General features: G+C 39.9%; 3 protein-coding genes across 3 annotated transcripts in view; 2 read left to right on the top strand and 1 right to left on the bottom strand.

The window, feature by feature from the left end:
• The window catches only part of LOC111236856 (G-protein coupled receptor 4-like), a gene marked incomplete at its 3' end in the record, with an annotated part of 810 nt that extends 244 nt beyond the window's left edge, over positions 1–566 (bottom strand). Inside the window, exons 1-3 of the mRNA XM_022765731.1 lie at positions 555–566; positions 250–437; positions 1–115 (exon numbers count right to left, since the gene is read on the bottom strand). Coding sequence (XP_022621452.1) covers positions 1–115; positions 250–437; positions 555–566 — 315 coding nt within the window. The remainder of the gene's footprint in view (positions 116–249; positions 438–554) is intronic.
• Positions 567–9,159: 8,593 nt separating this feature from the next.
• LOC111236858 (proteinase-activated receptor 2-like) lies at positions 9,160–13,156 on the top strand. The gene is made up of 4 exons (XM_022765733.1): positions 9,160–9,223; positions 10,082–10,201; positions 10,769–10,968; positions 11,067–13,156. Exons 2-4 carry the CDS (start codon positions 10,097–10,099, stop codon positions 11,563–11,565), a joined length of 804 nt encoding a protein of 267 aa, XP_022621454.1. The 5' UTR covers positions 9,160–9,223; positions 10,082–10,096; the 3' UTR covers positions 11,566–13,156.
• A 1,130-nt stretch (positions 13,157–14,286) lies between these two features.
• LOC111236857 (G-protein coupled receptor 4-like) lies at positions 14,287–15,412 on the top strand. Its single transcript, XM_022765732.1, has 3 exons — positions 14,287–14,505; positions 14,611–14,798; positions 14,884–15,412. Exons 1-3 carry the CDS (start codon positions 14,287–14,289, stop codon positions 15,410–15,412), a joined length of 936 nt encoding a protein of 311 aa, XP_022621453.1.
• The last annotated feature ends 1,141 nt before the right edge of the window (positions 15,413–16,553 follow it).

Raw genomic sequence — 16,553 nt, 5'->3', positions numbered from 1 at the left:
AAATGCAAAGAGAAAAATCAAAAGAGGAAGGGTCCAGACCAGGACACAGACCACTACAGAGGTCTTGATGGTTCGTCTGAAGCGGTACCACAGCGGCCAGGCGATGACCAGATACCTGTGATACAACATAGACACACAGATTCTTTGTGTCTGAATTATATTATATATAATACAAACACTATATACAGTATACATATATAAAAAGGTCAGACATGTAGCTACACAAATACTGAATAAACTGATAGCTACCTTTCCATGGCGATACACACCATGAAGCCAACACTCGCCATCAGACCAAAAATGTAAATAAAAAGGAAGATTGTTGTGATGATCGAATCCTCAGGTAGTACCACTTCAACGATCATGCAGCAGAGTTGAATGAGGTCAGAAATCAGAAGGTTGATGATGTAGATCGGAGCCACGTGATCGTTTCTGACCTGCAGGAAAACATTGGTAGAAAAAATCATGATCTTTGCTGATGACACGTTGTCATCTTACTCTGCTCAACATTTACAGTCAGATGTATTTTTCATCAAACTCTCATTGGTTCCTACTTTCTCAGTCATCATGTACTCACCAGAGAACAGACTCCATGGATGGCCACTAGGGTCAAAGGAAGGCTGATACAAATGATAATGCATGTCACCACATCCATGATTTTTTGTTCATTATCATAAGAGATGGTGGTGCTGTCATCGTAGCTTCTGTTCTGTGAGGTGATGTTAATGAAGGAATCTTCCATTCTTCACTGTGAAACCTGTTTGAGAGATCAGCAAGTGTTTTAACATCTACCTCACATTGTTCAGTGATAATACTAAAGCTGTGAAGTGCTGTTCACACAAATACAGTACAACTATAGTTCAGGATAAATCTTAGTGATCCAGCATTTTAGCACAAATCTCAAGTTACTGGTATTTAAGGCAAGAGAGGGTAAAAACAGAGACTAAATACAACTGTAGATTACTGTACACCTACAGTCCAGTCCCCTTGTTATGTATCAACACCTTTACACTTTTAATGTATTAGGTTAAACATTGATTAAGAGAAGTAATGTAACACAAACTTTACCTTTGAAAGCTGGTGGACCACAATCTGGATGTGCTTCTTTCACCAGAGTCTGCTGTTTTCTCCTCTGTATCCACAGTCTAGTGATGTGAAATGCAGTAATGTAGCAAGATATGAAACGAAGGAGGTTCAGGATGATGTGATCTCTCTCTCTAAGGAAGATGTGGTTTTCTAAAAAATTCATTGCTGTGTCATTCCTGCCATAGATATGCAGATGCATGACTTCTCTGTGTCCGTTTCTTCCTCTGTTATTTTTTATTGAAAATGTAAAACCAAACCTTGTTTTCTAATGGTTCCTTGAATACAACCTGCAAGTAAGATTTAAGGAGACATGTTGTCAGAAAGGTGTGGGGGATGAGTGGGTGCTCAACCATCTGACAGAAAGTTCAGATGATAGTGATCATACTCTGCTCTGAGTGTAGTGACGCCATTAGTTAGTTTATTAGTTCAAACTGTGAGACCTGCAAAACAATTTACTATGTTGTAAACAGAATTTTGACATTGAATAAAGGTAAACAAGCAGGATTTACTTTATTAGAAAATAAATTTACAACAAACCACAAAAACGTACTTTACTTACTTTACTATAAAATAATTTACAAAATACAACAACAAAAATACAGTTGTGGTTAGACACTATTTATAAGCAGGAAAAAGTAAAACTTGCAGAAAACAGACAAAATAAAGATCTAAGAATGAGAGAGATGTGGTTATATTGGCAGAGTGATCATGCTGCTGATTATCTTCAAATAATATAAGGTTTGTTTTTGTGATTAAAGTGTAATAATGATATACATGAACTTTTTATAGAACATTTTATGTACATGTCTTGAAGCTTTCACAGTGCACCGCAGCAAGTGAACCTACAGTTAGATGTCTTGTAGGAAATCATGTGAGAAGACGACAGTATTTGTCTTGTCTCTATTTCCTCCATTTCTTCTTCTGTTTTTCTCTCTTTCTCTGCCTACATGGAGCGACTGTGTATAAGTTGTCATCATTCATGCTGTTGGTCTGTTTCTATCATCGCTGTCCATCCTGCAATGACACAGAGAGGCCAACAGCTTGTCTACAGCTCCTTTCCTACTGAAAACATACAGGAACAAGTCTGCAAGAGGACTCAACTTTACAAACACGAAAGACACATCATTGACGGTATTGTTATTTTTGAGTCCGTCTACCTGGGACCAAATGATGGTGGGCAGGAACAGCAGTGTGTTTGCCACTTCAACAATCATGCAGCAGAGTTGAATGAGGTCAGAAATCAGAAGGTTGATCGGATCGGAGCCACGTGATCGTTTCTGACCTGAAGGAAAACATTGGTAGAAAAAATCATGATCTTTGCTGATGACACGTTGTCATCTTACTCTGCTCAACATTTGCAGTCAGATGTATTTTTCATCAAACTCTCATTGGTTCCTACTTTCTCAGTCATCATGTACTCACCAGAGGGTAGGGTTGTCACGATACCAAATTTCTGTTTTGATACCGATACCAATATGTATTTCGATACTTTTCGATACTTTTCGATACTTTTTGTAAAAAGGTGAAACACTCTCAAATGTCAATATTTTCCTTTATTTTAAAACAGACTTTGGGAACAATAACACCAAGAATTAAAATAAATAATTGGCATGGGATTAAAATGTTCAATCCTTTTAAACAGTGAGAACAAGTAAAATAAAGCAATGCCATTCAAATTAAAATTACCATGTTAAATAAAATACTATAATAGCAAAAACTCCTCCTAGGGTGGCTGGCTGGCTATCACTTTTTTTCCTTTTTCAGGTTCCTAGCCAAGAAAACAAGGGTGTCTACATTTTCCTCGGTCAGTCTAGAACGCCTTGGACTGCAGATATTCCCAGATGTGCTGAAGACACGTTCAGATGCACAGCTTGATGCTGGAATACACAAATACTGTCTTGCAAACTAAGCTAAGATGGGTAGCTCTACCTGGTGATGCTTCCACCATACCAGGGGGTCCTCTGCAGGGCTAATGTCTCTTAATTGTCTATAATCAGTCATCTCTCTTTGCAGTTTATCACTGGGTGTTGTCATGGGTGTGGCAGAATCTTGTCTAGTATCTGCCCCCTTCTTTTCTGAGGCGATACTGCAGAGCAAACTCTTTAGGTCACTTCTCTTCTTCTTTGATGTAGCTGCTCCTGTGTCATCCACTGACTCTTCTTGTTGCTCCTGGCTGTGCTCCCTAGGAAGATGAACTGTATCTACTTTTAGGAGAAGTTCCATCTTAACTTGTTCTTCCATAGTAACAAACATATTTTTAAATCTTGGATCTAGGAATGTTGCGATGTTTAGTGTCATCTTCAGATTGTACTCATCATATCTCTTTTCAAAGTCTTGTTTACTACTGTGCTTCATTTCCCGCATCAGTGGACTGTCACCTTCCTCATCTTCCAGGCAGGCTCTTATCTTCCATATGAGTGGTAGGACTGATGAGAGAGTAGCCTCTTTCTCTCCACTTAGGGCATCTGTGAACTCACTGAGTGGAGCCAAGACATCCCTCACTGTTTCCAGAATTGTCATGTCTGAGTCTCTGGGCATCAGGTGCCACTTCTTTCTATCGTCCGCCAGAACTGCAGAGACAGCTTGTTGCTGCTCACAGAATCGTTCCACCATGTCATAGGTGGAACCCCAGCGGGTAGGCTCATCATGAATTAGTTTATGCTGTGGTAGATTTAAAGAGGCCTGTTTCTCTTTCAGCATTCTTGTCATCTTATTGGACCTGGAGAAGGCAGAGATGGTGTTCCGGAGTCGGGACAGAGAGCTTGCCACGCGATCTATTGCTATGGCTTTCTTGACAGCCAAATCCAGGTTGTGGCCAAAGCAGGGTATCCAGTTGAAGTCATCAGCAAACGCCTTGCGGTTATTAGAAGCATTATCTGTTGTGATACCAGACATGTTGGTCATATCCAACCCCCATGACTCTATCACAATATCTTCCAAGGCTTCCTTCAGACTTTCAGCTGTGTGGTCAGACTGCAATGCAGAGCATCCTAGGCACCAGGACTCAATTTCCCAGGCTTTTGTAATATACTGGAGTGTTACAGCCATGTATGCGCTTGCAGTTCTGCTCGTCCAGAGGTCAGTAGTGCAGGCAAAGAATGGCTTTTCTGCTAGCTGTGCACTGATCATAGATCTTGTCTCGTCATATATCTTGGGAATTTCATTATACATGAAAAAATTCCTTGATGGGAGGTCATACTTTTTGTCCAAATTATGCACAAGGTTTCTGAACCCAGCTTTCTCTACTGAATATATTGGCACTTGATCCATACAGATAAATTCTGCAACTGCCCTGTTGAGCCTTTTAGCATCTTCGCTGTCCTTTGGATACTTCATATGCTGTTGAAAGACATCTTGGAGAGTAGGTTGCTTCTGAGTGGGTGGTGTCACCCTCTCTGAGCCAGGAGCACTAGACTTCTGTAATTGGGGGAGGAAGGGTGTACAGTATTTTAAATAACATGATCATTTTAATTTGAATGCCATTGCTTTATTTTACTTTTTCTTATTGTTCAAAAGGTTTATGTTTTGAAACTATACATGAAACATTATATGGACATAACTAGAAAAATAAATTGAGGCTCATTCTATCATCTAGGATAGGATTAGATATTGTAGGCTAATAAAATGTTTTACAAAAATGTTTCAATATAATATTTCATTTATATTATGCATTGCCTTAATGGGTTATTTAAATATTTTAAATAAAATATATTTTTGAATGTATTTATTAACCATGGACATGTTTTAGCTCTGTATGCAGGCTACTGTAGATTTACTACTGGGCTGGCAGGGGCTTTGTACTTCTTTCACTGACATTACAGTGCAGTGAACTGGTGAACAACATTATCACCTGTCGTTCTTGACTGAAGTCTTTGAACAAGTCCGCATGGTTGTCCTTTAAATGCTTCGAGAGGTTTGAAGTCTTGCCTCCTTTAGCGAGACACACCTTGTAGCACCGCTTGCACTGCGGTGCTTCTAGGTTCAACGGCTGACCTTTATCATTTGGTTTAAACCCGAAATACTTCCAAACCGTACTTCGGGCCCCCATTTTGTCTACGAGTACGGGCTTTTCTGCAGCTGCCATCTCTGTCTACCTAATTTTTTGTTCAACCCGCTCCGTCTGTCTAAAACCCGACTCGTAATTTCTCTCTCCTCCACAGTCTGAACATGCGAGTGCGCGTGGGAGGCGGCTTAAATCCGCTCGGGCTACGTCACACTCGCTGGCCTCGCTGTGCTTAAAGAGACAGGCTCCAATTTACCAATTCATTTGCATTCAATAAAATAAAATAAAAGTACCGTTTGTTTTTAAATGCTGGTATAGTACCGTTTTCAAAACTCTAGTATCGCGGCACTATACTGGTACCGGTATACCGTGCAACCCTACCAGAGGGTCAAAGGAAGGCTGATAAAAATGATAATGCACATCACCACATCCATGATGAATGTAGTTTCTTCATCATCGATCATGATGGTGATGCTATTGTTGTAAAATCATACTCATTCTCGATGTAGCTGTCATCGTAGGTTCTGTTCTGTGAGGTGATATTAATGTAGGAATCTTCCATTCTTCACTGTGAAACCTGTTTGAGAGATCAGCAAGTGTTTTAACATCTACCTCACATTGTTCAGTGATAATACTAAAGCTGTGAAGTGCTGTTCACACAAATACAGTACAACTATAGTTCAGGATAAATCTTAGTGATCCAGCATTTTAGCACAAATCTCAAGTTACTGGTATTTAAGGCAAGAGAGGGTAAAAACAAATGCAACTGTAGATTACTGTACACCTACAGTCCAGTCCACTTGTTATGTATCAACACCTTTACAGTTTTAATGTACTAGGTTATACATAGATTGAGAGAAGTAATGTAACAAAAACTTTGCCTTTAAAAGCTGGTGGACCACAATCTGGATGTCTTTCTTTTACTGCTGTATACACAGTCTAACCATGTCTAATGCAGCAATGTTGCAAGATATGACATGAAGGAAGTCTCTTATAATCTAATACAGTTAGGCCCAGAAATATTTGGACAGTGACACAAGTTTTGTTATTTTAGCTGTTTACGAAAACATATTCAGGATACAATTATATAATCAATATGGCCTTAAAGTGCAGACTCTCAGCTGTAATTTGAGAGTATTCACATCTATTCACAGCTCTTTAATACGTAGCCACCTCTTTTTCAAGGGACCAAAAGTAATTGGACAGTTGACTCAGAAGGCTGCAAAAAAAATAACAAGGCTGCATGGGCTCTTCCCTCGTTAACCTGTCATCATTGAGCAGGTAAAAAGGTCTGGAGTTGATTCCAGGTGTGGCGTTTGCATTTGGAAGCTGTTGCTGTGAACACACAACATGCGGTCAAAGGAGCTCTCAATGGAGGTGAAACAGACCATCCTGAGGCTGAAAAAAAAAAGAAATCCATCAGAGAGATAGCAGAAATGTTAGGAGTGGCCAAATCAACAGTTTGGTACATTCTGAGAAAAAAAGAGTGCACTGGTGAGCTTGGGAACTCAAAAAGGCCTGGACGTCCACAGAAGACAACAGTGGTGGATGATTGCAGAATCCTTTCCATGGTGAAGAAAAACCCCTTCCAACATCCACTCAAGTGAAGAACACTCTCCAGGAAGTAAGTGTATCAGTATCTAAGTCTACCATAAAGAGAAGACTTCATGAGAGTAAATACAAAGGATTCACCACAAGGTGCAAACCATTAATCAGCCTCAAAAATAGAAAGGCCAGAATTGACTTTGCCAAAAAACACCTGGAGAAGCCAGCCCAGTTCTGGAACTGCATTCTTTGGACAGATGAGACTAAGATCAACCTGTACCAGAATGATGGGAAGAAGAAAGTTTGGAGAAGAATTGGAACAGCTCATGATCCAAAGCACACCACCAGATGACAGTATCTGTCTAGTATCTATTTCCTACATTTCTATTGTGCATTGCTTTGAGTGTCATTCTTGCTATAAACTATGGGGTTGCATGGCTTCTCTGTGTCACTGTTATTTTAACTAAAAATGCACATTAATTAATTAATCATTAATCATTGTTTATTTAATATCAGCTGTTTTCATTATTATCAACAATGAGCATTTCCATAACAGACAAAATTGCTGGAGCACCGGAAGCACCATCGCTGAGTCAATCCCCATAGAATCCCATGTTAAAATGCCCAACTTTACAGCAGTAATAAACATGTTTACAGCCTGGTATAAAAAACGGTTTAGGTCCCTAAAACTAATTCCCTCCTTCAGGAGAACTTTCTGGTGAATTTTCGTATAAATTATATTTTATTAAGGCTCAAAGTTATCTATAATTGAGGGCGTGCCGCCTTGAGTGACAGGCATAGTTTGGGTGCATATACCTGTCACCAGTCGGCATGCACCCAAACTGGACACGCGCCCCTCCTCTTTGCCCATTCCTGGATTAGCCGCAAATTCAGCGGAGTCAGGTACTGGCAAAATAGCGACGAGGAACGGCTCAGAGTGGTGCTACAGAGTGGTTTTACAGAGTGGTTTTATGTACTCCACAACAACGTTATAGTTTGAGCATTACACAAAGTGCTGTCAACTCACTTATGGATCCTAACAGCAGAGCTGCTTCTTGTTCTTCGCATCCCACTTACTAACCTGCTGGCTCGTGCACGGGCCCACTAGAAGGTTCTGAACGTGTTCTGAGGTTAAACGTTTGTCAATATAAACAGGCTGTTCCTCCTTAGATCGGTTAGAGTCTCTAGAATTCAAATATTCCGTTCATTTTGCGCTAACCATGTCACATAAATATAATTTATTAACCAGCATCGTGGTGACTACCTACCGTTTGGACATGTAGAACTCCAATTCTCACTCCATTCCTCCATTGCTTGTATTCCTTTAGTCCGCAAGGTCCACAGATCACAAACATCAAAACGGTTCCTTATAAAAGTATTCCAGGTTTTTAATATCATCATGATAAAGTCCAAAGCAGGCCACTGAGCGAGTTGTTTCCCTCACTGTTATGCTCCATCTGCAGCTGCGTTGGCGGGTCTGCTCTTGTTTGTCATCTTTCTGAACACAAAATGGCGGCGTCACTTCAGGGCAGTAGCGGGAAGACAGTGAGCATAAGACATAATGACGTGTTCTGTTTAGGTTGTAAAAAGCCTTTTTTCCACATCTTTTCTGAATGAATCTAGCTTGTAGATAGATGTCTCCCCTGACCAACATATGTATTCTTGAATATCCCCGTCACCGGTTAGTAATGCTGCGTTCAAGGCAACAGCTACAAGTTTAAGAAGTGAGTGAATGGCCAGTTGTCTGTGTTGTGTTTTGAGCTGAGCATCTCCGATAAAAAGTAAGTGTGAACATGTTTGTTAATCCAGGTTAAATTATGAGTATTGTTGATTTAAGATTACCGCGCTAGCAATTAGCGCGCTAGCTGTTAGCACGCTAGCTAATGCACCTGTAATTGCATTGATCTTGAGCTGCTAGCCGCCGTATTAACTAGTAAAACGGATCTGGCAGGTCTCATCTCCGGGTTGGTGTTACTGTAAAAAGCGCCGAGACACTTCGATCAGTTACTGTGTGCTATGAAAACTTGTTTTGAATCTCTGCTAACTCTTCCACGCCGGTGCGCAGTGTAGCCGCTGTGTTTCTGGTTGAACAGCACCGTGCTGGACAGGTGGCAGGTGTGTCTACAGTGTCTGTGATCTGAAAGAAGTTACTGCAGTAAAGAGGGTGAAAAATTACCGCGTTCAACCGGGGTAAAAAAACCCCTCTGCTGCAGTCATTTGACCCGGGTGTGAATGCCGATTGTTCCATTGTCGACAAAAGCCCGGTGTTAGCGGGTCTTAGCGGGTGCTTTGACCAGTGGAAAGGGGGTTTAAGAGACTTATTCTGGTTCTTACCAACAGATAATAAATTCCATGGAAATGGACGTGTGTGTGTGTGTGTGTTTATGAGAGAGAGAGAGAGAGAGAGAGAGAGAGAGAGAGAAAGAGAGAGTGTGTGTGTCTGTGTGTCTGTATGTGTGTGGGATCCTCTGAAGAATGAACCGTTTCTTCATGGGTGACGTTGTCAACAGGAAGAGCTCCCCGGGTTGCCATTTGTTTCCAGTCCCTCCAGGAATAAGGAAGCTGTTTTGTTTGAGAACATACTCCGAGGTTTGCAGAGTTTTTCTTTTTCTTTTTTCTTTTAAATACAAATGTTTTTAGATGTGTGTATAGTTCCAGTTTCGGGGCGGTTTGACAACAACAAGAGCAAGTAGGAATGAAAAGTTAAGGATATTTAAAAGAGCTGGAAACGCTGCCAGCGACAGTGACGTCATTAGCGGGAATTCTTACGGAGGCGGGCTGATGTTTACAGTTGTTTACAGCAACTGCAGGAGTAACTACTGTTTTGTTTGAGGTGCAAGTTTGAGGTGTTGAGTTTTATATCTAACGTTTTAAATGTGATGAAACTCAGTGTATATTAGCCTCAGTTTCAGAGGACAAGAAAAATCAGGAGAACAAAGTTAATGGTAGTTAAAACAGCTGGACATGCTGTGTTAATTAGCTAGCTAAAATTAGCTATTAAAAGATAATTCAGTGTACTTAATTTTCAAAATGTAAACAAATATAGGCTCAAGTTGTAACCCACACACTGTACATCCACTCAGCAGCTTCAGCCTGCCTGTTTCCAAGTTGTAGATCAGAGCTGAATCCATTTAAATCACAAAGTATTGTGTCTTTATTTAAATTTTCCCCTGTCATTTAACGTCAATATTGTTATAATTTAAAGCACAGGGTACAATATCCATTGGATCTCACAAGACTATTTATGCAGCAGAGTCGGAGCTCTTAACTTTGAAATATTGTTTGGACATTTTCACACCCAGATTTTGCCTCCTCTTCATCTTGCTCATCCATAATTCCACATTAAAGCCCAGTTCGAACAAGAGGTTCCAAAAAACAGTGTCTGTTCCTCTGTGTGTGATGTCTTACATGGTGTGTGTACTTTATTTATGGGAATTTGTTTCACAGAAAACCAGCCGTAAGATGACGTTTGAATACCCCACTAATTTCTATGGGGTGTTGTTCTGGATAAACATCGGTGCTGGCATTCCTTTGACTTTACTGGCCATCTGTTCTCTGTGTTGCCAGGTATGTAAACAATGACTTACATTTATGTGTCTGTCTCTGTGAATTTTTTTTTGATGTCTGTGTATAAAGGTGGTGTTTTGTCCATAAAATATATTTCCTGTTAGACCTTTCAGATACATCTGATCTTTTTTTTGTAAAAGTATTAAAGGAATAGTTTGACATTTTTCTGAGATGTAGATGTGAAGACCGATACCACTGTTATGTTTGTCTGTTAAATATGAAGCTGGAGGTGATCAAGTCCAGTCAGTGTCCTTTAAACTAATATAATATGCTGCTTATTGGTATCTCCACAACATTTGATGTAAAGATTTTTATTGTTTCAGCCAATGACTTTCGGACAATGTCGCATGTTTACTGCTCTGTTAATGTAAATTCTTATGATAATGAACTGTATTTGAACGGCACCTTTTATTCAAGAAATGCAGCCTCGAGTCCTGAAAATACAAAGACATTACAAGCATCAAGTGCTTCCTGAGATGGGACAGTAATAAAATAATTACACAGAAAACAAAGAGTTAAAGTTAGAATGTGTTAGAAACTTATCTTTTTCATGAATGTTTCCTGCAGCCTCGAAAGGATCGACTCCCCATCACCTATGTCGCAAACCTCCTCATCTCCAATCTGATTCAAATCTGCTCCACCATCCTCTGGAAGATACACCTCACTGGAATGGCCGGTTTTTTGATTTCAATGATAATCTCTGTATTTAGTTTGTGCTATGGTGTTTTGGCCAGTCTCTGCTTCAAGATGTGTGTCGCGCTGGAAAGGTAGCTGTCTGTATTTCCAGTATCATATTGTGAATCATCCTGAATATATAATACTGTTCTGTGATAATCCAGAATATCTGTCTCATCTTTCCTTGCAGGTACATGGTCATCGCCTTTCCAAAACAGAAGTGCATCAGACGAGTTGGGACTTCTGTGTTTGTGTGTGTCGCGATCTGGGTCCTTTGTTTTATCATTATTTTTTTTGCCATGCGCTCAAAGCAATATTTTTACCTCCCCTACCCTGCCCTCCTACCTTTACCCCTGTTCATCGCCTGTCTGGTTTTGACCCTTGGAGCGCTGCCTGCTGCCACCTCTGTGCCCGCTGAGGAAAAACGAAGAACTGTTGGAGCTTTGGTTCTGTTGCTGGTTAATTACACTCTGCTGATCCTTCCTTCAATCATTATGATTATTGTAATGTTAACGGATGCCACTGATTTCCCAGGGGTCGTTCTGCCCCTGATTCAGTTCAGTGCTTTTCTGGATTTGATTCTGGTTGTTCTCATGCGGGAAGGGCCCGTTGACAGGTTGCTGGCGCGCCTGTGCTGCTGCAGGATGGACGACGTTGCAGCAGATGATAGTGGAGAATCACAAGTGTGACTGATGTAGGATGTAGACAGGTGGGTGCATGTAGGCACAGAAAAAAAGAAAGAGAGATGCAGGGAAATTAAAAGCAAGGCAGCATCTTTAACAGATGATGTTTGCATGTGGACACCTGACAGAAAAAAGGAAGCGTTTATGATGTTGACTGTTGGACACTGAAAATGCAAATTTATAATTACAGAAAGACTCCAGATATTATTAACATGTTTAACACAGAGAGAATCTTAACAAGTCTTTAGGATTTGTTTTCTTTTATTGTTCTCTCATTAACGCTTTAATAGTTGTTCACCTTTTCCTGTTTTCCAACCACAACTGTCGTTCCCTCCAGACGACCCCACAGTCTCTTCAGCTAAACCTCTCTAACACTGAACTCCTTGTCATCCTGGCCAGTCGGTCTCTCCATCAAGATTTCAAAGTCGCCTCTTTGTCTCTCACCCCAACCAAAGTCTGGAGAAACCTGGGTGTCATGTTTGATGACCAGCGTTCCTTCTCTGACCATGTTGCATCTGTCTCCTGGTCGTGTCTCTTTGCTTTATACAACATCAGAAAAATCAGGCCTTACCTGACTCAGCACTCCACCCACCTCTTAGTCCAGGCCATGGTTCTCTCTCACCTCACCTCCCTTCATTCACAGTGAAACCCGAATAGATAACAGCCCGTCTGGTCTTCGATCAGCCCGAAAAGTAACGAGTCACTCCTCTGCTCGTCGACCTCCTCTGGCTACCCATGGCCGCCTGAATCAGATTCACATCTCTAATGCTGCCTTCAGAGAGACTTCTGACTCTGCTCCATCCACTTGAACTCAATCAGCTTAATGCCCCTCCTCAACCACTGCGTTCCTCCAGGGAACGTCGTCCGTCATCACCATCCCTGCACACAAGACGGTCTCAGTCCAGACTGTTCTGGTCTGAGGTTCCCTGCTGGTGGAACAAACTACCAAACACTGTCAGAGCAGGAGCGATCCTCTGCATCATCAACAGTCTCTTGAAGACTCATCTCTTCAGAGAGCAGCTCCTCTCCTAACAGCTCTAACTTTCCTAACTAGCTCTGACTTTGCACTTTCACTGCACTTCTTTACTTGATGTCCTTGTACTTATTAAATACATATAGTACTCAGTACTTACGCCAAGGTTTCCTACTGCACTGAGGCTTTAGTGACGTCCCTCACTTGTAATTCGCTCTAGATAAAAGCATCTGACAAATATCTAAATGGAATTTGTCAGTTCATATTCATGTTTTTTTTTTCAATGTGCAAATAACAAATAATAAATTACATTAAATTTATTTATTATTTTTCACTTTAGTGGTTTTACTTTTTCATTTTGTCTAGCATGACTCAATAGATTTTTGTTCAGGAGTCTTTAGTCCCCACAGCAGGAATCCCACTGAGGTTGGTTGTCTGCTTTTCTTTTCTTTCTTTTTTTTCACCACGAGCAGTTTGACTTTTTTGTGGATGATTGACCGTAGAAGACATAACGAATTGACTGAATCGAATTATGTTGGCACTGTATTTGCTGCTGTTCTGTACAATTTGAATTATCATTTTTTTCCTTATTCAGCGAATGTAAATATATACAAATATAAAAGCATGTGGAACTTCAATAAATAATTTTTACCTTTTTGCTGAGTATCTGGTTTAGTTGTTTGTTATTATGTAAACTGGTATACTGCAGTGAAACTAGTTAACATTTCATTTCATTAGATTTTTGTCCTCCTCCCTTAAATGCAAGTATTTTATTGATTAACACTTAATACTGTCTATGTTGTGACCCAGCGTTATTCTGCTGAGTGGTTACATTCATTCTCTTCCATGAAATGATGACAGTTTCAATGACAATTTGATTAATGAAAGGTTTCCCAGAGTTGGTGTTAAACAGCTGCAAGATGCATGTTTTCCCAAAGAATTTGAGAAGTTGGAATAAATTAATCATTAAATAACAAGAAGGTTCTCACACAGGATCTATCAAACCAATCATATCGCGTTTAAGATCTCAAAAGAAGAAAAGGGGAAGTTGAGTTGTGTAAGAGCTTTTCAGAAGCAGATGACAGTGCAGTCGATGGTACATGGAACACATTACAGTGGTGGTACAGCGGCACTTAACCAGTAAGTTAAATAGTAATTCCATGGTTATTTATTAGTAATTTTTCAGATTTGCATTATCTAGCTATACAAAATATAATCAGTAAATACATTCTGATGAACTATTATAGATTAAGGTACCCGGCAGTATAGAAAGGATAAAAATAGCCATACCATTTCTAGCTGCAAATGCAAATGTTGCCTACACTTTACTGCAGCAATAATTATAATACAATTATATATGTGTATTATTTTGCGATGAGTACTGCTTAAAGTAAATTTCCTACTAATACCTTTGTACTAGTTTAACTTCCTTTACTGTGTGTTGTAAGGAGTCCTTGAGTGCCTTGAAAGTCTATAAATAAAATGTATTGTTCTCATTAATTCTAATTAATCTAATCTAATTAATCTAAGTTAAATTTTGAATGTACAAGTTTTACAACTGAGTATTTCTGCATTGTCGTATTAAGCAAAAGATCAGAGTATTTCTTCGGTCACTGATTGTCATATTGCAGCAGTAACAGTAGTAATGACCATTGACTGTATAATATTGTTCCAGTGGTTTGAGGAGGAAGAAATGAGTAGCTGTAACACACCCGCTGCTGTTTTCTCTGTTACACAACAGGTCAAAGTGAAGGATGGAGTATTTCTACCTCAACAACTTTGCCGACTTCAATTACACCTATGAGTATTATTTTTATGACCTTGTAAATTACACCATGTTTGAGGAGTTTGACTTTCGTAACATGAACAATTGGCAAATTGTTGGGCCGAGCGCCTCGCACATGATTTCATGCATTGTGATCTCGATAGGTTTTCCATTGACCTTGTTTGCCATCTATGCTCTGTATTCACTGGTACGTAAAGAATTATCAAGCTTTCCTGTAAGTATCTGCATCACAGCAATGACCTACCAACTGTTAATGTTGTGTACCCGGCCGCTGCCACTCTTTTTTACACAGGTGCGACACGACCATGTTGCTCCGGTCTATGTCATCAACCTCCTGATCTCCGACCTCATCCAGATGTGCTGCATGGTGATCTGGGTGGCAGATCACAGGAGCTCTATGGTCTTCTACTTCTCTACTTTGATCTACTACATTGGTGTGATGGCCAGCGTTGGCTTTATGGTGTGTGTCGCACTAGAAAGGTAGATAGTGTGTGTGTGCATGAGTAGTTCTTAAAGAAACTGTGAAAGCCTGATTGGTTATCACTCAGTATATCTTTTATTACAGGTATTTGGTCGTCGCCTGCCCACTGTGGTACCGCTTCAGACGAAACGTCAAGTTGTCGGTGCAGGTCTCCATTATGGTCTGGGTCTTATGTTTCATCGAGTTCCTTGTTGCCCGGCTAACTAACGTCTTCGTCATTGTCCGCTTCATCTTCCTCCTCCTCCCCTTCCCGCTGCTGATCATCTTCTCGGCTGGTACCTTCAAAGCCCTGTCTGCGGCCATTTCTGTCACTCCTAAAGAAAAACGGAGAATCTTAGGAACTTTAGTCCTGGTGCTGCTGAAATACACACTGCTGTTCCTGCCCTTGGTCATTTGGCTCCTGGAAATGTCATGCAGGTGTTTACCTTACATTGCAGATGATTCACGCTTATACTTATCATTCCTTCAGTTCAGTCCTCTTGCAGACTTGGTTCTGTATGTTTTCATGAGGAAAGGGGCTGCAGACAAGCTGCTGGACTCCCTGTGTTGTTGCAGGATGACAGGAGAAGAAGAAGTGAGCCAGATAGATGCTGAAGAAGTCTGTTCTGTGTAGTAGTGACATGCTGTCAGGACAAGCAAGGAGAGCAGTGTATGACCAGTTAAAGATGGAAAAATAGACATGAATTCCTATGAGTTCCTATTTTTTAACTGCAGTAAGGAAGTTAGTCTTCTAACTGCTGTTTCCCCTTAACATTCAAAACATTTTCTTAGACAGATGAGATCTGTGTTGTGTTATACCGCACAAGTCATTAGTTGATAACCATAGTGAGTGACTCTCTTCCTGTTTAAGTTCTCTGAAATAATATTATATATTATTCTTAGAACTTCTTAATAGAACAATTAATAATTATTATTACTATTGACCATATGATTGATATGATAATAATATAAAACTATTATTATATTTCCTTTCCCTACATTTAATTGCAGAAGAAATAGAGACGTAATTCTTTGCCTAGTAAATGATACAATCTTTATTTACTACAGCTGATGCTGCAGAGCTTCAAGACTTAGACGCCAAATGTTTTGATGTTTTGATAAAAACCTGACGACTTTCGACACAGCACTGTACTGCAGTTACAACAGCAACATGTTAAAACATAGCTATGTTCTGTTTTCAACCTCTCAACAGATCACTGTCCTGTCGCTGTAGAACACTGTGTGGAAATGTATATGCAATTCTATGGAAAACAGAAGAGCTGTTGATTTTTAGATGTTTTTATGATATTTTCAGTGGTATTTTTCATTTTGCAAAAGGAGCAGATTTTGTGGCATTTGCATTTTTAATAACAGTGTGCAATTTGTGTGTAGCGAATATACCCTCTTGTAGCTGAGGAAAGCAAAACGATAAACTGGATTATGCATTGGAAAACAGACAAATCATCATTGAACTTAGATATAGCATCAATCTATAGTACAGCAACATTAAACACAAACAGAAATTCAACCCACACTTAGTACAGTAATATATATTATATATATTATTTATTAAAATATAATATATGTGTGTGTTGTGTTGGTGTTGTATGAGGAGAGAGAGAGACTGGCCTTGCTCTCATACATATTTGAAGAAAGTTTAAAGTGATGTGATTGAAAACACTGATGCAATGCAGGACTATATCAAAGTGAATGAGAGGTCTGTCATTCTATTTGACGAAGGAACAAACTGTTTTCATGAGTTGTCAAAGTCAGAT

The sequence above is a fragment of the Seriola dumerili genome, unplaced genomic scaffold, assembly GCF_002260705.1.
Source record: "Seriola dumerili isolate Sdu_G_001 unplaced genomic scaffold, Sdu_1.0 BDQW01000735.1, whole genome shotgun sequence".
Taxonomy (NCBI): Eukaryota; Metazoa; Chordata; class Actinopteri; order Carangiformes; family Carangidae; genus Seriola; species Seriola dumerili.
This window is presented reverse-complemented; position numbering and strand designations above follow the sequence as displayed.

Bases quoted from the DNA above. Each gene is read 5' to 3' on its own strand.
- LOC111236858 (XM_022765733.1), top strand. From the start codon at position 10,097: ATGACGTTTGAATACCCCACTAATTTCTATGGGGTGTTGTTCTGGATA. The intron at 10,202-10,768 runs GTATGTAAACAA...TGTTTCCTGCAG, and splicing joins TCTGTTCTCTGTGTTGCCAG to CCTCGAAAGGATCGACTCCC. The intron at 10,969-11,066 runs GTAGCTGTCTGT...CTTTCCTTGCAG, and splicing joins ATGTGTGTCGCGCTGGAAAG to GTACATGGTCATCGCCTTTC.
- LOC111236857 (XM_022765732.1), top strand. From the start codon at position 14,287: ATGGAGTATTTCTACCTCAACAACTTTGCCGACTTCAATTACACCTAT. The intron at 14,506-14,610 runs GTACGTAAAGAA...TTTTTTACACAG, and splicing joins TCTATGCTCTGTATTCACTG to GTGCGACACGACCATGTTGC. The intron at 14,799-14,883 runs GTAGATAGTGTG...CTTTTATTACAG, and splicing joins GTGTGTGTCGCACTAGAAAG to GTATTTGGTCGTCGCCTGCC.